Source organism: Odocoileus virginianus, chromosome 17 (genome assembly GCF_023699985.2).
Source record: "Odocoileus virginianus isolate 20LAN1187 ecotype Illinois chromosome 17, Ovbor_1.2, whole genome shotgun sequence".
In the NCBI taxonomy this organism is placed as follows: Eukaryota; Metazoa; Chordata; class Mammalia; order Artiodactyla; family Cervidae; genus Odocoileus; species Odocoileus virginianus.
Window position 1 is genome coordinate 9,114,022 of NC_069690.1, and position 23,747 is coordinate 9,137,768.

Consider the following 23,747-nt stretch of genomic DNA (forward strand, 5'->3'; position numbering starts at 1 on the left):
AAAAATTCAATGATTCTATTCAAATTAATCTACAGTTGAGGTAGGTATACAAACAAGACTTATGTATCATAAAAAGTAAGTCTGTAATAGTAGATAAGATCATGAGTTTAGGGTTCAAGTAAACAGAAAACTCTCATTCCTCTTTCATTTACTTAATCGTAAAATGACAGCAAGTTGCTTAATTCCTTTACACATCAGTTTCTACAGCTACAAAAAAGAAGATAATATTAAAATCTACCTCCAAGAATTTTATAGGTAAATAAGGTACACATTAAGGGCTTTTGCACAATGCCTGCTATGTGAGAATGTATCAAATTTTAGCTATTACTATTCTAAACACTGTTAGTAATACTCTAAAATCCATACATAAAATACAGTCCTTCATGAACAATGTAGTGCAATGGCTGCCACATATTAAAATACGATACATTCAAAGAAGAGGAAAGAGAAGACAGGATGGCTTGTGGGGTTTGGCTCCAGTACCTGGAGGTCCTGCTGCAGCTGCATCTTCCATGAGTTCTCCCTCTTCCAACTCCATGTTGTTGTATTCCACATCATTCTCTCCAGACCTAAGAATATACAGAATTCATTTTTCCACATAGTAAGTAAAATTAACATTATCTGTCATATCTCAGTGAATTTTACAGTAATAGTGTATAGCTTTCTCCTATGAAGTAACAGTATATTTCTAAACAGAAAACTGAGAGGAAAGACTTTTGTCATTATCACATGTATGGGCAGTATTATTAATGTTCAATCTACTATTTTAAAGTACCAAAATAGGTTGGCAACATTTAATTTTCAAAATAGAAAATTTGAGAACCATGTAAGCAGAAGAGATTATAGCTTCAAAGAATTTGTAATTTAATGGTAGCAAATTAGGCTTAAAACTGTACATTTTAAGGTTAAGAAGGATGTTCAAATTACTATATATAACTAAAAACTAGTTTCTTAAGATATCATTTCAGAAAAGAGGGTGCTGTTTATCAAAACACAATTATCTTATTTTTAATGACAAAGTACTATATGGAATAGCACAAATCAGCTCTAGTTTTGGGTATTTAAAGTGAAAGTCACTCAGTCGTGTCCGACTCATTGCAACCAAAGGACTATACGGTCCATGAAATTCTCTAGGCCAAAATACTGGAGAGGGTAGCCTTTCCCTTCTCCAGGGGAACTTCCCAACCCAGGAATCGAACCAGGGTCTCCTGCACTGCAGGTGGATTCTTTCACCAGCTGAGCCATCAGGAAGCCCAAAGGAGTCTGAAAATCAGTTCCCAGGTTGACAGCATGAGGAGCTCCACAGATCTGCTCTCCAGTGACACTGTGAACACTGTTTTTTAAGGCAACAGTTTATAGACTCTGGAAATGATTCTAAGAGCATATAGCAAATGAAAACAGCAATGAAATTTGGTAACGACAATGAGTGTGTGGTACTTGAACCAAGAGCAGTGACACAGCAATTCCACTTCTGACTGATGCACCCAAGCACATAAGGCTCCCATTTCCCACAGCTCTCAGGAGAAGGGCTATATTCCTAAGAGGAACAAGACCCCAGCATTTCTCACCCTGCTCCCAGCTACCTGTGGCTAGACTAAAGTCAGGTATATGTGGCTAAGAGGCAGGGGTTCCCTTCTTCCACCCAGACCCAAGGCTCTACCTTTGAGGCAGCATGTGAAGAAACTGGGGCCCAGATCACCCTTGCTGCAAGTTACTCATAAAGCAGAAGTTCTAGGCCTCAGAAGACCAACTGAAAAGATCTGAGGCTACAGCCCCAACTCGCCCACTCCCACTGGCTCAGTTTCTAAAATAGGAGAAATAAGGACACCTTTGTTCTCACTCTAGCTTCAGAACTCTGGCTCAGAAATTTTGCCTGTGAGAAGAAGCAGGCTATAAAAACAGAGCCACATAAAAAGGTATAACACTATTAAGAATATTAAAAAAAAACAACTCTCAAATGGAATCCAGCAAAAAAGAAAAATAGAAATCCAGCAAAACATAAGAAGTTACACACCATGGCAGAGTAGAAATTATCCAAGGAACGCAAAGTTGGTTTAGAATCTAAAAATGAACTCATGTAATACACCATATTAATAGAATAAAAAACAAAAACTACATGATTATCTGAAGAGATGAAGAAAGAGACTTCAAAAAAACCAATACCCTTTTATAATAAAAACACTCAATAAACCAGAAGGGCATCTATGGAAAACTCACAGCTAACATCATATTAATTGGTGAAAGACTGAACTTTCCCTGTAAGATCAGGAACAAGATAAGAAAGAATGTCCACTCCCACCAATTCTATATGATGTTCTATCCAGTAAACTTAGGCAAGAAAAAGAGATAGAAGGCACCCAAATTGAAAAAGAATAATTAAAACTATATCTATTTACAGGTATAATATTACACATAGAAAAATCTAAAGAATCCATTAAAAAACTATTAGAATTCATAAACAAGTTAACAAGGTTGCAGGATACAAAAATCTGCATTTTCATATACTTGCAAAGAACAACCCACAAAAAAATTTTAAAAGAAAATTCAATTGCATTCACAATAGCATGAAAAAGAATAAGATCAAAGAACAACCCACAAAAGAAACTTAAAAAGAAAATTCAATTACATTTACAATAGCATGAAAAAGAGTAAGATACTGATGAATGATTTCAAAAATGTGTAAAATAAATACTCTGAAAACTACAAAACACTGTTGAAATATCAAAAATTTCTGATTGGCAAAAGACCCTGTTAATATGAAAAGATAAGCTACAGAATGAAAGTTATCTTCAAAGCATGTTCCAAATTCAGCAAAGGACTAGTACCTAATATACATGTGAAAGTGAAGTTGCTCAGTCGTGTTGACTCTTTCTAACCCCATGGACTGTAGCCTACCAGGCTCCTCTATCCATGGGATTTTCTAGGCAAGAGTACTGGAGTGTGCTGCCATTTCCTTCTCCAGGATCTAATATACAAAGAATTCTCAAAACTCAACAGTAGTTGCTAGGAGGAAAGAAGGCATTATCGTTTTATGGGTACAGAGTTTAGTCTGGGAAGATGAAAAAAAACAGCTCTGGGGATAGACAGTGGTGATGGTTGTGCAACAACATGAATATTTAATCCCACTGAACTGCCCTTAGACATGATTATGTATGCAAGCAAGCATGCAGGCTCAGTTGCTCAGTCTTGTCCAACTCTATGTGACCCCATGGACTGTAGTTGCCAGGCCAGTCTGGGACTTTTCAGGCAAAGTACTAAAGCGGGTTGCCATTTCCTTCTCCTGTGGTAATGTATATTTTATCATTTAAAAAAAAGTTCCAATTAGAAACCAGGTAAAAGACACGAAGAGAAATTTTACCAGTGAGGATATGCATATGGGAAATTAAACACATGAAAACATGTTCAACATCATTAGCTAACATGGGGAATTAATTAATACCACAATGGGATATCACAATGACTAAAATAAAAACTAGTGGCAACACTAAATGCTGCAAGGGATTCAGAGAGTGGACCATACATATACTGCTCATAGGAATGCAAAAACTAGAAAACTACTTGGCAGTTTCTTCAACTAAACTTTCAATTACCATACAATCCAGCAGTTAAACTTAGCCAACAGAAACGGAGATTTATGTTCACACAAAATTCTGTACATGAATGTTTCCAGTAGTTTTATTTATAGTAGCCCCAAACTGAAAACAATCCAGATGTTCTTCCAGAAGTGAACAGCTGAACAAATTGCAGTGTATCCGCAACACAAACCACTTATCCACATCAGAGCCAACAAACTACCTATGCACACAATAACATGGATGCGTCCGCAGAGAAACAGAGTGGGGAAAATGCCGGTCCCTAAGTGTTACATACGTATGATTCTATTTACATAACATCCTTTAAGTGACAAAATTATAGAAAAGAGGAAAACACGGGTGATTGCAAAGAAGAGGTTAGGTGGGGAAAGTAGGTATGTTATAGAATAGCAACATATGGGGCACTTGTGGTGATGGAAATGTTCTGTATCTTGCTTATGTCACATCAATATCCTGGCTGTGAGGTTTGTTACTTACTACTGGGGAAAACTGGGCAAAGGGCATATGGAATCTTGTATTATTTTTCACAACTGCAAGTGAATTTACAATTACCTCAAAAAAAAAGGGAGAAAAAAAAACAAATAGCAGGAAGAAAATACATACTGCTATCATAAAAAGACTGAGGTGGAGGGAGAGAAGAAGGCCTGTTTGATAAATGTGCTGTAGCTAACAGAAAGTTATTTCTAATAATCATTATCCAAATCAACTATATTCCTACTTCTCCACCTATTAAAGGAAGGAACTGATCTTAATTTGTAAAAGCTAACAATGTATGTTCCTGAGATGGTCAAACTAGGCTTGCCAGTGGCTTTAGCAATAAAGAATCTGCCGGCAGTGCAGGAGATGCAAATTCAACTCCTGGTCCAGGAAGATCCCCTGGAGGACGGCATGGCTACCCACTCCAGTATCCTTGCCTGGAGAATCCCATGGACAGAGGAGCCTAGTGGGCTACAGTCCATGGGGTCGCAAAGACACAACTAAAGTGACTGAGCACAGTACAGATGTTCAAATTGGCTTAACTGTGCTATTTCTATGAATTATACAATATACTTTGAATCAAGCTATTAATGTAGATGCATGTAAATAAAGAGAACATAATCAAACACTTTCTAGTGGAAAAAACATTAAAAGTCAATCTAGGGGACTTCCCTGGTGGTCCAGTGATTAGTACTCTGCACTTCCAATGTGGGGACCTGGGTTCAATTACCGATCAGGGAATTAGATCCCACAGCATGCCTGAACTAAAGATCCTGCCACAACAAAGGACCCTGCATGCTACAACAAAGATCTAAGATCCTGAGTGCCATAACTAAGACAGCCAGCAGAGGCAAATAAATAAATATTTCTTTTAAAAAAGTCAATATAATGTAAGGCTGTGAATGAAGCTTAATGGAAAATACGATGCCCTCAAGACTACCCTGAAAAAAGTCAAGAGACCTAACAGTCAAAGGAATTAATTCAGGTAGAACCATATATGTAAGCTGTTTATCAAGGTGATTCCACTTCACAGAATCACCATCTTCAACAACTTTTCATGCTAGCTCAAATTAATAAGTTTTACTTTATATGTTTAAAAATATCAGTAATAATGATTTCTGATTTGGTAACTTAAAGGCTTCACATTTTAACTAACCCTTTAAGACAATTTGCCAAGTATTCTAAAGAGGGAACTTGAAGTGCAAAAGGTCTATTTTGAGGAGTTAATACAATGAGAACTATATTTACTTTATCTCAAGTGTCTCACAAAAAATTTTATGTGGAGAGAGAAAAGAGAGAAACATAACAAAGTAAAACATTAACATTTGGGGAGTTAATCTGCTACTATTTTTGCAACATTTCTTAAATATGAAATAACCACAAAATTAAAAGTTAAAGCTACAAGGAAAACTGTTTGGATCCCAGAGATGAGAGGGAGGGAACTCACTCTTTCTTCCTTCATTTATATAAGAGGGTAAAATCAAGGGGAAAAAAATGCTTAATATCCCCAGTTTTAGAAAGAAAAAGAAAGTGAAAGAAAGAAAGAAAACTGAAGTCAGTCATGTCCAATTCTTTGCGACCCCATGGACTATAGCCTGCCAGGCTCCCCTCTCCATGGGATTTTCCAGGCAAGAATACTAGAGTGGGTTGCCGTTTCCTTCTCCAGGGGATCTTCCCGACCCAGGGATCGAACCCAGGTCTACTGCATTATAGGCAGACGGTTTCCCGTCTGAGCCACCACCTAGTTTTAGGCCTAACTTAACTACCATGCTTCTAAAATTATCACTTAGATGGTTTACAGTGGTAGTTTCTGTGAGACACTCACATCGTTTCTTCGTCAATGTCATTTTCTTCTGTGTTACTCGTTGCTGTGGAACTGGCAGAAGAACTGCTGCCATCGAGGTGATTTGCTTCATCTTCACCAACAAGATCCAGATCCAGATCTCCATCTGAAAGATCCTGCTAGATTAAGGCAAAGAAACATGATTTCTATCTCAAATGTTTTCACTCAGCCTGGACTAAGCCCCAAATAAGGTACTCCTCAGAATCCTCTGCTGCTGGGCCTACACTGCTGAGCCCTGTAGAGATAAATCACACAACCACATTACCTGGGCCCACCAATAAGTTATTTCTGCTGGGTTTTCAATATGACTGGAAATGGTTCATACAGTCCATGCCAACTTCCTCACAGAATAACATTTCAAATCATCACTCCTCAAGGTCTGAAGTGAAGTGGCTCAGTCGTGTCCAACTCTTTGTGACTCCATGGACTGCAGCCTCCCAGGCTACTCCATCCATGGGATTTTCCAGGTAAGAATACTGGAGTAGGTTGCCATTTTCATTCTCCAGGGGATCTTCCCAACTCAGGGGTTGAACCTGGGTCTCCTGCATTGCAGGTGAACGCCTTACCCTCTAAGCCACCAGGGATGTGATTATAAATCCCTGTCACCTTTCTATACAGAAAAACATACAGGCTACGGCTAGTTAGCATAAATGCCTCCAACTCTCAGCTGTCCTACCTACAAACTCCATCCTTCCTTTAACTCATGCTATCAAAGGTTAACTGCTACACCTGAGTTCTCCAATCCAACATATAACATCTCCTAAAATAGTCTGTTCTGTCAATACTTGTACCTTAATTTTCAACCTTTCTCCCCACTGACTCCATCAATTATAACACACACCTTAAGCTTCCCATCCTCAGTTCAGTTCAGTTGCTCAGTCGTGTCCAATTCTTTGCGACCCCATGGACTGCAGCATGCCAGGCCTCCCTGTCCATTACCAACTCCCAGAGTTTACTCAAACTCATGTCCACACAGTCAGCAATGCCATCCAACCATTTCATCCTCTGTCGTCCCCTTCTCCTCCCACTTTGAAACTTTCCCAGCATCAGTGTCTTTTTGAAGGAGTCAGTTCTTTGAATCAGGTGGCCAAACTATTGGAGTTTCAGCTTCAGCATCAGTCCTTCCAATGAACATTTAGGACTGATTTCCTTTAGGATGGACTGGTTAGATATCCTTATACTCCAACAGACTCTCAAGAGTCTTCTCCAGCACCACAGTGCAAAAGCATCAATTGTTCTCCTCTCAGCTTTCTTTATAGTCCAACTCTCACATCCTTACAAGACTACTGGAAAAACCATAGCTTTGACTAGAAGGATCTTTGCTGGCAAAGTAATGTCTCTGCTTTTTAATCTGCTATCTAGGCTGGATATAACTGGAGAAGGAAATGGCAACCCACTCCAGTATTCTTGTCTGGAGAATCCCATGGATGGAGGAGTCTGTCGGGCTACAGTCCATGGGGTTGCTAAGAGTCAGACATGACTGAGCGACTACGCACACAGCACAGGCTGGTTATACCTTTTTTCCCAAGGAGCAAGCGTCTTTTAATTTCATGGCTGCAGTCACCATCTGCAGTGATTTTGGAGCCCAAAACTATAAACTTTGTCACTGTTTCCACTGCTTCCCCATCCATTTGCCATGAAGTAATGAGATTGTATGCCATGATCTTTGTTTTCTGAATGCTGAGCTTTAAGCTAACTTTCTCATTCCCCTCTTTCACTTTCATCAACAGGGTCTTTAGTTCTCCTTCACTTTCTGCCATAAGAGTGGTGCTATTTGCACATCTGAAGTTATTGGTATTTCGGCCGGCAATCTTGATTACAGCTTGTGCTTCATCCTGCCCAGCGTTTCTCATTATGTACTGTGCATATAAGTTAAATAAGCAGGATGACAATATACAGCCTTGACGTACTCCTTTCCCAATACGGAACCAGTCTGTTGTTCCATGTCCAGTTCTAACTGTTGCTTCCTGACCTACACACAGATTTCTCAAGAGGCAGGTCAGATGCTCTGGTATTCCCATCTCTTGAGGAATTTTCCACAGTTTGTTGTGATCCACAGTCAAAGGCTTTGACATAGTTAATAAAGCAGAAGTAGATGCTTTTCTGGAACTCTCTTGCTTTTTCGATGATCCAGTGGATGTTGGCAATTTGATCTCTGGTTCCTCTGCCTTTTCTAAATCCAGCTTGAACATCCGGAAGTTCGTGGTTCATGTACTGTTGAAGCCTGGCTTGGAGAATTTTGAGCATTACTTTACAAGTGTGTGAGATGAGTATAACTGTGCAGTAGTTTGAACATTCTTTGGCATTGCCTTTCTTTGGGAGTGCAATGAAAACTAATGTTTTCCAGTCCTGTGGCCACTGCTGAGTTTTCCAAATTTGCTGGCATATTGAGTGCAGCACTTACACAGCATCATCTTTTACAATGTGAAATAGCTCAACCGGAATTCCATCACCTCCACTAGCTTTGTTCGTAGTGATGCTTCCTAAGGCCCACTTGACTTCACACTCCAGGATGTCTGGCTCTAGGTGAATGATCACACCATCATGATTATCTGGGTCGTGAAGATCTTTTATGTATAGTTCTTCTATGTATTCTTGCTACCTCTTCTTAATATCATCTGCTTCTGTTAGATCCATACAATTTCTGTCCTTTAGTTGCCCATCTATACATGAAATGTTCCCTTGGTATTTCTTAATTTTCTTGAAGAGATCTCTAGTCATTCCCATCCTATTGTTTTCCACTATTTCTTTGCATTGATCACTGAGGAAGTCTTTCTTCTCTATCCTTGCTATTCTTTGGAACTCTGCATTCAAATGAGAAAATCTTTCTTTTTCTCCTTTGCCTTTCACTTCTCTTCTTTTCTCAACTATTTGTAAAGACTCCTCAGACAACCATTTTACCTTTTTGCATTTCTTTTTCTCGGGGATGGTCTTGATTCCTGCCTCTTGTACAATGTCACAAACCTCCATCTATAGTTCTTCAGGCACTCTATCAGATCTAATCCCTTGAAATCTATTTGTCACTTCCACTGAAGGGGTTTCACTCAGGTCATACCTGAATGGTCTAGTGGTTTTCACTACTTTCTTCAATTTAGGTCTGAATTTGCCAAGGAGTTCATGATCTGAGGCACAGTCAGCTCCCAGTCTTATTTTTGCTGCCTGTATAGAGCTTCTCCATCTTTGGCTGCAAAAAATACAATCAATCTGATTCGGTATTGACCATTTGGTGATGTCCATGTGCAAAGTCTTCTCTTGTATTGTTGGAAGAGGGTATTTGCTATGACCAGTGTGTTCTCTTGGCAAAACTCTATTAACCTTTGCCCTGCTTCATTCCATACTCCAAGGCCAAATTTGCCTGTTACTCCAGGTATCTCTTGACTTTCTAATTTTGCATTCCTGTTCCCTATAATGAAAAAGACATCTTTTTTTTGGTGTTAGTTTTAGAAGGTCTTGTAAGTCTTCACAGAACTGTTCAATTTCAGCTTCTTCAGCATTATTGGTCGGGGCATAGACGTGGATTACTGTGATATTGAATGGTTTGCCTTGGAAACAGAGATCATTCTGTCATTGTTAAGACTGCTTCCAAGTACTGCATTTCAGACTCTTTTGTTAACTATGAGGGCTACTCCATTTCTTCTAAGGGATTCTTGCCCATAGCAGTAGATATAATGGTCATCTGAGTTAAATTCATCCATCCCAGTCCATTTTAGTTTGCTGAGTTCTAAAGTGTCAGTGTTCACTCTTGCCATCTCCTGTTTGACCACTTTCAATTTGCCTTGATTCATGGACCTAACATTCCAGGTTCCTATGCAATATTGTTCTTTACAGCATTGGACTTTACTTCCATCACCAGTCACATCCATAACTGGGTGTTGTTTTTGCTTTGGCTCCATCTCTTCATTCTTTCTGGAGCTATTTCTCCACTGATCTCCAGTAGCATATTGGGCACCTACCGACCTGGAGAGTTCATCTTTCAGTGTCCTATCTTTTTGCCTTTTCATCCTGTTTATGGGGTTCTCAAGGCAAGAATACTGAAGTGGTTTGCCATTCCCTTCTCCAGTGGACCACATTCTGTCAGAACTTTCCACCATGACCTGTCCATCTTGGGTGGCCCTACATGGCATGGCTCAAAGTTTCATTGAGTTAGACAAGGCTGTGGTCCATGTGATCAAACTGGTTAGTTTGCTGTGATTTCAGTCTGTCTGCCCTCTGATGGAGAAGGATAAGAGGCTTATGGAAACTTCCTGATGGGACAGATTTACTGAGGGGGAAACTGGGTCTTGTTCTGATGGGCAGGGCCATGCTCAGTAAATCTTCAATCCAGTTTTCTGTTGACGGGTGGAGCTGTGTTTTTTCCCTGTAGCCAAATTATGGTGGCAGTAATGAAGATAATAGCGATTGTCTTCAAAAGGTCCCAGACATGCACTGCTACACTCAGTGACCAAGTTAAACAAATATAACAAAAAAGCTTATCTATCCATTTCTCTCATACCTTAAACAGTAACAACCACTTCTTGAAATCTCACTCTAGCTGTAGTTTAGCTGGGACAAAACCTGGCTATTTCCCAAATCCTAAATCATTCTACCTACATATGCAATGATAAGGTACTTCAACTAGATGCAGTGAATGGAAATAAGACACACTTTAAAAATCTACAATTTACACAGCTTCTAGAATGTATACCACAGTTTCTTGTGTAGACTGTACAGTTTCCTATAATAAATTAATTTTTAGAAACTTGAAACACTTTTGATTCAACTTATGACATATTAACAGTCACAACAGGGCACATATTAGTAACAAAAACATAAAAGGACAAGATTTTTGGCACACTGATCCCCCTACATCGTATGCTGAAAACTATGATGCTATTTCTCTCTTCAGACATGAAGTGAACCTAAGCCAGGTCTAACTATTACGTGATAATCTTCACTCTGAATCTTCTCATCCTCTTCACCCTCCTTCACGTCTCGTACAGAAGCTGCAGCAGGACCATCCTGGAGAAGCACGTCAGCGCACGATCCAGGCTTCTTAGCTCGTGTCTCAGGAGTGTCATCATTTTGGGGGCTAAGATGATTATCTGGTGGTGACAAGTCTCTTGATTTCTGAGTTCGAGACAACTCAATAGTAAGTCTCTTTTAAAAAAAGAACACCACAAACATGTGTCATAAGCAGTCCATAACTAGTAAAGTTGTTTCAAGCAAAAACACACACAAAACAAACAAACAAACAAAAAACAGCCCCACATACCCAGATATTCATAAAAATAGTTCTTGAACTATCTATCTCATACCTACTTGACTTCTGCTTATGAAAAACTCTATACGAAGAAAAACTGCCCAATTTATTCTCATCTTTCTTCTCATCTATATCCCATGCTACACATACAATTAGCAAACCGCATCATAAATATAGGCAGTTTTAGATAGTATACTTGACATGAAAATTTTTTAAAATAGTCATGTTTTCCTCCCTCGTATATTAGGTCACTCCCAGCACTTCCAATTTCTCAACCTATCCAAACATCCACTGGCAGAAAGAAACATTCCTCACATAATTTAGTTTACCATTGTAAAATAAAAGCTCCTTAACTGATCCTCCCCAGCACTCAGTTTAACAACAATGAGAATTCAAGATGGGCAACATTTAATTGTCGAGGAAGAGAAATACCCAAGTCACTGACAGAAACACAAAAGTCTGACTCAAACTAGAGCAGCAGTGTGCAATACAATCTTACACAATGATGGAGATGTTCTGCATTGCGATTCCCAATACAAGCCAGTTAGTACAATGAAGGAACTAGATTAAGTCTAGACAACCACATGTGCTAGTGGCTACTGAACTGGACAGTCCATAATGAGACTCAAAGGTAATGAGAATAAAGAACAAGTGGATTTATCTACAAAGTTACAAACACCAATAATATCCAAACTCTAATTGCAAATTTAACAGGCCTAAAAGACAGTACGAAACACAAAACCTAAAATATGCTTTTTTACTTACCTCTTTAAGGTTATTTATCTGTTGGATATAGCTAGTTTGTGCAGCTTCCAATTGAGTGATATACCAATGCTGGTCCCGGCATTTTTGAAAGAAAGTTGGTGAACGAACCTGAAACCTTAAAAGAATGGCTGCACATGAAAACTAATCCAAACAGTAAAATATAACCAACCAAGTGTTAAAACTGTAACTATTAAATTCCACAATTTTAAATTTACTTGATTATAAGGCCAAGATCTTCCCAGGTGGTGCAGTGGTAAAAAAAAACTCTCCTGCCAGTGCAGAAGACACAGGAGATGTGGGTTCAATCTTTGGGTCAGGAAGATCTCCTGGAGGAGGAGAGGGCAACCCACTCCAGTATTCTTGCCTGGGAAAGCCCATGGACAGAGGAGCTCGGCAGGCTACAGTCCACGCGGTGGTAAAGAGCTGAACGTGACCGAGCGCTGAGCACACAAATGAGGCCAAAGTTCAGAACTCAGAGCTCCTGGTACTTGCCGTGTATACATGCAGTCCACTAACTATAATGACATGTGGTTCTGAAAATTTATGTCTAAGTCAGCTGCTAAATTCAAACTGCTTTTCTAAAGAAGTAACATTACACATCATGGTTAAGCTTCTAAACTAACCTACTTAAACTACATTTACTATAAGAATCTACCTCAAATACACAGCTGATCCTAAGCTGGGAAGAGGATCATACTATGCAGGAAGGAGATAGCTAATGCTTCATTCTCTCTTCTTGCCTAGGTCAGACCCCAGCAAAACAAGCAAAGTTTATTTTAGGCACTGCCCTTTTTCATTCCTTCTTCCATCTCATGTTCCCATATTTCCTACACACTAGTAAAAAGAAAAAAAAGATAGGGTTAGGGAAAAAAACAGCTATCTCTATGTATTAAAGCATAAAATAGGATATAAGACAGGATCTTGATCTCTTCAGAGTTATCTGTACTGTAAAAAAAACTAACACTTTCCAAAGCAGAAAAACTTAAAACCCCACACCTACCTTGTTAGATAAACATGACTCAATTTATAGTGAAAAAAATTACAGTAATGCATAAAGATGTTTCTAAAGAAAGGAAGAGCCACGGGAAGCAAGGCTAGCTTGGAAGCCTGCAAATCCCTCTCTGGACTTCCCAAGTGGCTCGGTGGTAAAGAATTTGTCTGCCTGTGCAGGAGACAGGAAGATCCCCTGGAGTAGGAAATGGCAACTTTCTCCAGTATTCTTGCCTGGAAAATTCCATGAACAGAGGAGCCTGGTGGGCTACAGTCCATGGAGTCACAAGGGGCTGGACATCAATCAGCAACTGAGCACACACACAAAATTCCTCTTCTAGTCTTGCCACCCTATGTGAACTACCATCCTGTTTTTTCTCGGATTTTAGAGCTAGTGTAGGAATCGACTGATCACCAAACAGCTATCTGCAGCAAATAACTATTTTTAGTTAAGGATACTCATGCATCAAAGGGTAGAGATGATTCACTCAACCACTATTCTAAGTGGATACTGACAGCATACACAGGTTGGACACTGGTGAGACTATATGCAACGTATTATCTTTAAATGACTAATGGAACCTGACCCTGCATATTAGTTTTAGGATCTGTGCCATTAAAAGAAAAGCAAGCATCAGGTAAAATTCCTTAACTATCTCTTTCAATGAAAGAATTTCTATATATAGCATAGACCTAAATAACTTTCTAATAAACAAATATAAATTCCATCAGAATATTCTATTAAGGTTTTAAATTTTGAACAAGCCCTCATTAAATATATAAACGTTATATGCTATAATGAAAAACCAATGCTTGGAGCTTACTCAAACTCATGTCTATCGAGTTGGTGATGCCATCCAACCATCTCATTCTCTGTCATTCCCTTCTCCTCCTGCCTTCAATCCTTCCCGGCATCAGGGTCTTTTCCAATGACTCAGTTCTTTGAATCAGGTGGCCAAAGTATTGGAGTTTCAGCTCCATCATCAGTCCTTCCAGTGAATATTCAGAACTGATTTCCTTTAGGATGGACTGGTTGGATCTGCTTGCAGTCCAAGGGACTCTCAAGAGACTTCTCCAACACCACAGTTCAAAAGCATCAATTCTTCAGCTCTCAGAGAGCTTTCTTTATAGTCCAAATCTCACATCCACACATGACTACTGGAAAAACCACAGCTTTGACTAGACGGACCTCTGTCAGCAAAGTAATGTCTCTGCCTTTTAATATGCTGTCTAGGTTGGTTATAGCTTTTCCTCCAAAGAGCAAGTGTCTTTTAATTGCATGGCTGTAGTTTAGAACTGGACATAGAACAACAGACTGGTTCCAAATAGGAAAAGGAGTACGTCAAGGTTGTATATTGTCACCCTGCTTATTTAACTTATATGCAGAGTACATCATGAGAAACGCTGGGCTGGAAGAAGCACAAGCTGGAATCAAGACTGCCAGAAGAAATATCAATAACCTCAGATATGCAGATGACACCACCCTTATGGCAGAAAGTGAAGAGGAACTAAAAAGCCTCTTGATGAAAGAGGAGAGTGAAAAAGTTGCCTTAAAGCTTAATATTCAGAAAACTAAGATCATGGCATCTGGTCCCATCACCTCATGGGAAATAGATGGGGAGACAGGGGAAACAGGGTCAGATTTATTTTTTGGGGCTCCAAAATCACTGCAGATGGTGACTGCAGCCATGAAATTAAAAGACGCTTACTCCTTGGAAGGAAAGTTATGACCAACCTAGATAGCATATTAAAAAGCAGAGACATTATTTTGCCAACAAAGGTCCGTCTGGTCAAGGCTGTGGTCTTTCCAGTGGTCATGTATGGATGTGAGAGTTGGACTGTGAAGAAAGCTGAACGCTGAAAAATTGATTCTTTTGAACTATGGTGCTGGAGAAGACTCTTGAGTCCCTTGGACTGCAAGGAGATCCAACCAGTCCATCCTGAAGGAGGTAAGTCCTGGGTGTTCATTGGAAGGACTGATGCTGAAGCTGAAACTCCAATACTTTGGCCACCTCATGCTAAGAGTTGACTCACTGGAAAAGACCCTGATGCTGGGAGGGATTGGGGGCAGGAGGAGAAGGGGACGACAGAGGATGAGATGGTTGGATGGCATTGCTGACTGTGTGGACATGAGTTTGAGTAAACTCCGGGCGTTTGTGATGGACAGGGAGGCCTGGCATGCTGCGATTCATGGGCTCGCAAAGAGTTGGACACGACTGAGCGACTGAACTGAACTGAACTGAACTGAAGTTACCATCTGCAGTGATTTTTGGAGCAAAAAAAATAAAGTCTCTTACTGTTTCCATTGTTTCCCATCTATTTGCCATGAAGTGATGGGACAGGACACCATGATCTTAGTTTTCTGAATGTTGAGTTTTAAGCCAACCTTTTCGCTTTCCTCTTTCACTTTCATCAAGAGGTTCTTTAGTTCTTCTTCACTTTCTGCCATAAGGGTGGTGTCATCTGCATATCTGAGGCTATTGATACTTCTGGCAATCTTGATTCCAGCTTGTGCTTCATCCAGCCCGCATTTCACATGATACACCCTGCATATGTTAAGTAAGCAAGGTGACAATATACAACCTTGATGTATTCATTTCCTGATTTGGAACCAGCCTGTTGTTCCATGTCCGGTTCTAACTGTTGCTTTTGATTTGCATACAGATTTCTCAAGAGGCAGGTCAGGTGGTCTGGTATTCCTATCTCTTTAAGAATTTTCCACAGTTTATGGTGATCACACAGTGAAAGGCTTTGGCATAGTCAATAAAAGCAAAAGTAGATATTTCTCTGGAACTCTCTCACTTTTTCTATGATCCAACGGACGTTGGCAATTTGATTTTTGGTTCCTCTGCTTTTTCTAAATCCAGCTTGAACATCTGGAAGTTCACAGTTCATGTACTGTTGAAGCCTGGCTTGGAGAATTTTGAGCATTACTTTACTAACGTGTGAGATGAGTGCAACTGTGCAGTAGTTTGAGCATTCTTTGCCATTGCCTTTCTTTGGGATTGGGATGAAAACTGACCTTTTCGAATCCCATGGCCACTGCTGAGTTTTCTAAATTTGCTGGCATATTGAGTGCAGCACTTTCACAGCATCTTTCAGGATTTGAAATAGCTCAGCTGGAATTCCATTGCCTCCACTAGCTTTGTTCGTAGTGATGCTTCCTAAGGCCCACTTGACTTCATACTCCAGGATGTCTGGGCTCTAGGTGAGTGATCACACCATCGTAGTTATCTGGGTCATGAAGATCTTTTTGTACAGTTCTTCTGTGTATTCTTGCCACCTCTTCTTAATATCTTCTGTTTCTGTTAGGTCCATACTATTTCTGTCCTTTATTGAGCCCATCTTTGCATGAAATGCTCCCTTGATATCTCTAATTTTCTTGAAGAGATCTCTGGTCTTTCCCATTCTACTGTTTTCCTGTATTTCTTGGCATTGATGGCATTGATTGCTGAGTAAGGCTTTATCTCTCTGTGCTACTCTTTGGAACTCTGCATTCAAATGGGTATATCTTTCCTTTTCTCCTTTGCCTTTAGCTTCTCTTCTTTTCTCAGCTTCAACTGAATTCACCTTCCAATGCAGGGGATGAGGGCTCAATTCCTGGTCAGGGAACTAAGACCCCACATACTGGAGGGCTACTAAGCATCGCAACTACTGAGCCCAGTGCCTCAACAAGAGAGCCTGCATGCTGCAAACTGCAGGGCCCTTGCACGCTGGAGCTCACACGTCAGAACTAGAGAAAAAGCCTGCCCAGCACAATGAAGATCCCATGTGCCACAGCTAAGACCAAAAATAATATTAATTTATGTGTATGTGTATATATATTAATATACATATACTGGCTCAGTGCCAGGCATAGATTCAGGAAAAGTTGCTGAATTAATGATAATGATAATGATAATTAATGATAATCAAACATCACAACAAGAACCTGTTGCTATACTAACATTCAAGTTCTGCTATAAATAGGAATAGCCAAAATAAAGACCCCAAGGTTGGGCTAAACTGCACTGAAGAAAGGAAGTCTCTCATACAGATCATCAGAAAGACTCAATACTACTAGGATTCCAATAAGATGACTAAGGCCATAAATAACAGCTGTTTTGGAGGCTGGTAAAATTGATATTTGAGTAATTGTGCAGTCTTTCTGGTTAAATTATGAAACAGCAACAAATTACTCCTTTTAGTGAATAAGAGAACCTAAAAGTTATAAAATGGTAGTAAACTAATCTCCCCAAAGAAACAATGACAAAAACATGAATTATTTTCTACACTCAAAATGCAATCCTTTTTTCATTTTCTTATTATCCCAGAAAAGTTATGAAGAACACATAATAGTAAAGGGTGATATAACAGCAACTCATCCAGCATGCTCAAGGAAAAGAAATCAAAATAAATTATTTTTAAGAACATATTAAATCTCTTTTAAGGAAAAAAGAGCTTTTAAAATTATTTGATGGAAACTTAAAACTGTTGAACACTCTGAAACCTCTCAGTTTAAGACATATTTGAATTTCTTTTTACTACTCAAGCTCTCATTTTGATCATCAAATTAAAATAGGGTGTAATGATGCCCCAAAACTAAATTATAAAGATACCCCAATATTAAACAGGGCTTTTGCAATTCTACAGTCACTGCTTATGTTCTGTCCTTCATTATAAATGACATATCAATTACCAACTCTTAGCTTATTTTCATCAATTTTCATCTGTATTCCCTTAATTTGCTATTATCTAGAAGAAACTGAAAATATTTTTGTGAAACTAAGCTTACAAAGCCAGCCATCTACACAATTTCCAGTGGGGGGAAAAAATTACTTGATATCATGCTATTCTTGAATTTCCAAATGGTGAGGCTGCTAGAATTTCAACAGATAAATGGGACATTACCATGCTTATTGGAAATAGTAGTTTACTCTTTATGGAGAACGAGCAAGCTCCGTTGCTTCAGACATGTTCAACTCTGTGACCCTGTGGACTGAGGCCTGCCAGGCTCCTCAGTGCATGGAATTCTCCAGGCAAGAATACTAGAGTGGGTTGCCATGCCCTCCTCCTGGGGATCTTTCCGACCCAGGGACTGAACCCAGGTCTCCTGCATTACAGGCAGATTCTTTACTGCTGAGCCACTGGGGAAGTCCATTTTTTATGGAATTACTAACTAAACGTCACACACATTTCTCACTAGCTTATTCACTGACCACACAGGACTTCTGAAATTAAATGGGTAAGAATATGGTAGGGTTACAGTTAGTATAGATTTTAATATTCATTTTTGTTATGTGAAGACTTTAAAGTTCTGATGATATTATTCCCTGTGATACATGCCAAAATACAAATGTTTCCTATTACCTTAAAATCACTGTATCATTCTGTCGATTCAAGTATCCTTCATTTGCAAGTAAGTCCAAACGGAAAAATCTATTATAACCCCAGCATTCTCCAACTTCAAAGTCAGATGCAAATTCTCGAATGATATTTTTGGTAGGATCATTGCAGGATTGATGAACCATCTCTACGCGATATTCATATCTAAAATTGAAAACAGACTATTAATATAGAGTTACTAAAGCAAGAATAAAAGACATAAATACATCAAGGTCATTAAGTACCTGAAAAGAAACTTACTGATATATACAGCTACATGTCTTTCAGAAAGGCTCATGACAACAGTATTATGAATGGAATTATGATAATATAATTGGCACTAGGTACTTTCCCCTCTTTAAAAGTGTGTACCATTATAGCAGGTATAAAATACCACCTTAGAAAATGAATAAATTTTGTATAAAACAGTGCTTTAAAAGTTACATATTTTAACAACACTATGTTTTTTCCCGTATATCCAATACCTACTATTTCCTCACAATATTCTACCACTTTCTTTGAGATGTACCACAATACAGTTTTAAAATAAATAATAAAATTTGAACACTATATTTTTGTAATTCAATTTATCATAAATTAACTGTGCATTCAGAAACTCAAGTCTATAAAATTTTCTAGTAGAAAATAAGTGTACAGTGGGAAAGCCAGTACATTTAGACTTCCATATTTTAAATAGTATAAAACTCTCAAGTCTTCAAACTCATTTTTACTCAGAAAGTACTGTTACTGCAAGAACAAAAAGTGAAAAAAGATCATCAGAAGGAACATCCAACAGTAGCCATAAAGCTTCTCCTTTTTGGTAGAGATAAACTTTTAAAACAAAAACCCACTATCTTAGTCTGCTATTTCTGCTTGCAAAGAACAAAAGAAAAAATTACAGTTCTTTACCTACAAATGAATGCAAATACAGTTGACCCTTGAACAATACAGGTTTGAACTGTACTGGTCCACTTAAATGTGACTCTTTTTAATAGTAAATACTACAGCACTATACAACCTGTGGTTGTTCGAATCTGAGAATGTGGAACCGTGGATACAGAGGAACCTAGGGAAAGAAGGACCAATTAAAAGTTACATGCAGATTTTTGACTCTGTGGAGTGCTGGTAACCCTAACCCCTGCGTTGTTCAATGGTCAACTGTCCTTAAGTACTGTCAAATGATTTTTATATTAGTATCTCTCATAGTGAATTATTAATAGACTGATGGCACAAACTAATGCAAAAGCCATGATATTTTGTCTGGCTAGATATTGCAGTTGTGAGGCCAGCTCTCACCAATAAGCGGTGCCACTAAATGTCTAAAAATAAACCTCAATAACCTATGTGCGACTGATACTTTACAAAGGCTCTAAGATGATTCAATAGGGAAAGGAAAGCCTCCTCAACAAAGGTGCTGAGGGGTTTCCTTGGTGGTCCAGTGGTTGGGAGACCAGGCTTTGACGGTGTGTGCCCAGGTTCAGTCCCTGGCCAGGGAACTGGGATCCCAAAAACTGTGAAGTGAAGCCAAAAAACAAAACAAACAAGCCCCCCAAAACCAAAAACAAAAAAAAAAAACAAATGGCACTAAGAAATCTGGTTGTTACATGCCAATTTTATATTCATGTTTCATATACAACTCTCTAACTTCACACACAAAAATGAACTCAAAACAGATCAATGACCCAATCCAAGGGTTAAAATTATAAAACTCTTAGAAGAAAACACAGGGGTAAATACTCATGAATTCGAATTAGGCAGTGGATTCGGAGACTTGACTCCAAAGCGTGAGCAAGAAATAGGTAACTTTTTTTGTGCATCACAGGACATTATCAAGAAACTGAAAAGACAACTCACAGAATGAAAGTAAGTTTTCAAATCCATGTCTGATAAGGATTTAGTATAAAAATATATAGAGAATTCTTGGAACTCAGCAATTAAGAGATCTAATAAGCAACCTAATTTAAAAACGAACAATGAACTTGAATAGACATTTCTCCTTTCTCCAACGAATATATACAAATGGAAAAAAAAGAAAAGAAACAAAACATGAAAAGATGCTCAACCTCACCATTCATTAAGGAAATGCAGGTCAAAATCACAATGAGATACCATTTCAGATTCACTAGGATGCCTATAAAATATAATCTAAAAATGGGAAATAATGAAGCCACTGAGAAAAGAGTTTGGCAGTTCCTCAAAATGTTAAAAACACAGAATTACCATATAACCGAGCAATTCCACTGTTGGAATATATTCAAAAGAAATGAAAACCTATGCCCATATAAAAACTTGTACATGAAATATTTATAGCAGGATTACTCTTAATAGCCAAAAGATGGAAACAATCCATATGTCCATCAACAGATGAGTGGATAAACAAATTGAGGTACATACATACAATGGAATATTTTTCAGTCATATAAAAGAACGAAGTTTTGATGCTTCAACACTGGGTGATCTTAGTGTTCTGAATGTTGAGCTTTAAGCCAACTTTTTCACTCTTTAAGCCAACTTTTTCACTCTCCTCTTTCACTTTCATCAAGAGGCTCTTTAATTCTTCTTCACTTTCTGCCATAAGGGTGGTGTCATCTGCATATCTGAGGTTATTGATATTTCTCCTGGCAATCTTGATTCCAGCTTGTGCTTCATCCAGCCCAGCATTTCTCATAATGTACTCTGCATATAAGTTAAATAAGCAGGGTGACAATATACAGCCCTGATGTACTCCCTTCCCCATTTGGAACAACTGTGTTGTTCCATGTCCAGTTCTAACTGTTGCTTCCTGACCTGCATACAGATTTCTCAGGAGGCAGGTCAGGTGCTCTGGTATTCCCATCTCTTGAAGAATTTTGCACAGTTTATTGTGATCCACACAGCCAAATGCTTTGGCATAGTCAATAAAGCAGAAATAGATGTTTTTCTGGAACTCTCTCGCTTTTTCAATGATCCAATGGATGTTGGCAATTTGATCTCTGGTTCCTCTGCCTTTTCTAAATCCAGCTTGAACATCTGGAAGTTCACGGTTCACGTACTATTGAAGCCTGGCTTGGAGAATTTTGAGCATTATTTTGCTAGCATGTGAGATGCGGGCAATTATGCAGTAGTTAGAGCATTCTTTGGCATTGCCTTTCTTTGGGATTGGAATGCAAACTGACCTTTTCCAGTCCTGTGGCCACTTGAGTTTTCCAAATTTGCTGGCATATTGAGTGCAGCAGCACATGCTGCATAGCACAGCCAAAAGAAAAGAAAAAAAAAAAAAAAAAACCCAATGATAAGACATCTGTTTTTATCCAAACAGAACAGTCTCATTAAGGTATTCAGATAATATCTAGCAAATACACCGTTCTAATCTTAAACCTTAGTATCCTGAATGATAGTATTTCATTATCACTGACAATATCACTACTATTTATAATGTAAACTTTAAGTTCCCAAAGTGTATATATCAACAATAAAAGCATCCAAAATGAAACCGGCACCAAAAGCAAGGGAAATGTCACAGAATCTACCTATCAGCAAGAGGAGAATCTCAGGAAGGTGAGAAACACAGGTACAGACACACCTGGTTTTATTGTGCTTTTGGTTTTTTGTGCTTCAGAGGTATCACACTGTCACACACTGAGGGTCTGTGGCAATCGTGCATCAAGCAAGTCTATTTGGCTCCATTTTTCCAACAGCAGTTAGTCACTTCACGTCTATGTCACAGTTAGTAACTCTCACAATCTTTCAAACTTTTACATCATTATTGTTATATCTGTAATCATGATCTATGACCAGTGACCTCTGATGGAATTGTTTTGGGGTGCCACAAACCATATCCAAAGACAAACTTAACTGATAAACGTTGTGTGTGTTCTGACTGCTTTACCTGTCAGCATCTGTCTTCCCTGCCCCTCCTCCCCCATTTCTTTCCTTGCCTCTTAGGCCTCCCTATTCCTGAGACATAATAATAATACTAATGGCCTTTAAGTGTTCAAGTGAAAGAAAAACTCTCACATCGTATTTTAAATCAAAAGCTAGAAATGATTAAGGTTAGTGAGGAAAACATGTTGAAAGGCAAGAGGCTGTTGAGTTAGGCCACTCGAATCGAACAGTTAGCCAAGCTATGAATGCAAAGGAAAAATTCTTACAGGAAGTTACAAGTGTTACTCCAGTGAACACACAATTTAAAAAGCTAAACAGTATCACTGGTGACATGGAGAAAGTTTTAGTGGTCCAGGTACAAGAACAAACAAGCTACAACACTCCCCTAAGCCAAAGCTTAATCCACAGCAAGGTCTTAAGTCTCAATTCCACAAAGGCTCAGAGAGATGAAGAAGCAGTAGGAGAAAAGTTTAAAGCTACCAGAGGCTGGTTCCTGAGACTGAAGGAACGAAGCTGTCTTTATAACATAAGAGCGCAAGCTGGTATACAAGCTGCAACAAGCTATCCAGAAGTAATGTCTGGCTTCAAAGCATCCAAGGACAGGCTGAGTTTTGTCAAAAGCTAATGTAGCTTGTGACTTTAAGTTGAAGCTAATGCTCATTTACCATTCTGAATAACCCTAGAGCCCTTAAGAACTATGCTAAACTTACTCTGCCTTTGCTCTATAAAAAGAACAAAGCTTGAGGACAACTCATCTCTTTACCTGTGGTTAACTGAATATTTTAAGCCCAGTGTTGAGATTTACTGCTCTGGAAAAAAAAAAAAAACTTTTTGCAAAGTATTACTGCTCATTGACAATGCACCTGGCCACCCAAGAGTTCTGATGGGAGATATACAAAATTAATGTTTCAGGCCTGCTCACATTCATTCTGCAGCCCACAGATAAGGAGTAATTTTGACTTTCAACTCTTCATAAGGCAATAACTGCTGTAGTAATTGCTCTGATGGATCCAAGCAAAGTAAACTGAAAACCTGGAAATGATTATCCTTTTTAGATGCCAAAAAGACCATTCATGATTTGTGGGAAGAGGTTGGGAAATCAACATTAAGAGGACTTTTGAAAGAACTTGACTCCAAATCTCACAAATTTAAGGGACTTTAAGGGGTTGAAGATCTCAGTGGAGGAAGTAACTGCAGATATGGCAGAAACAGCAAGAGCATTAGAATTGGTAGAGCCTAAAGATGTGACTGAACTGCTACCATCTCGATAAAACTTTAATGGATAAGGAGCTACTTTCGATGAATGAGGGAAAAAAAAGGTTTCTTGAGACACAACCTACTCCAGGTAAAGATACTGTGACGACTGTTGAAATAACAACAAAGGATTTAGAATATTAGTTACATAAACTTAGTTGATAAAGCACTGGCGAAGGAAATGACAATCCACTCTAGTATTCTTGCCTGGAAAATCCCATGCAGAGAGGAGCATGGCGGGCTATAATCCACAGGGTCACAAAAAAGTCAGGCAACAATAGTTGATAAAGCAAAGTCAGGATTTGCGAGGATTGACTCCAAATCTGAAAGAAGTTCTACTGTGAGTAAAATGCTATCA

The 23,747-nt window shown here is 38.8% G+C and overlaps 1 protein-coding gene across 4 annotated transcripts in view; it reads right to left on the reverse strand.

The window, feature by feature from the left end:
- The window catches only part of TRIM37 (tripartite motif containing 37), a 171,726-nt gene that overhangs the window by 87,996 nt on the left and 59,983 nt on the right, over nt 1–23,747 (reverse strand). For 3 of the 4 annotated variants that reach the window (XM_070478547.1, XM_070478550.1, XM_070478549.1), the window contains exons 13-17: nt 18,257–18,436; nt 11,918–12,032; nt 10,834–11,049; nt 5,896–6,032; nt 484–569 (exon numbers count right to left, since the gene is read on the reverse strand). In XM_070478547.1, coding sequence (XP_070334648.1) covers nt 484–569; nt 5,896–6,032; nt 10,834–11,049; nt 11,918–12,032; nt 18,257–18,436 — 734 coding nt within the window. The remainder of the gene's footprint in view (nt 1–483; nt 570–5,895; nt 6,033–10,833; nt 11,050–11,917; nt 12,033–18,256; nt 18,437–23,747) is intronic. The other variant, XM_070478548.1, reaches the window with a different exon arrangement.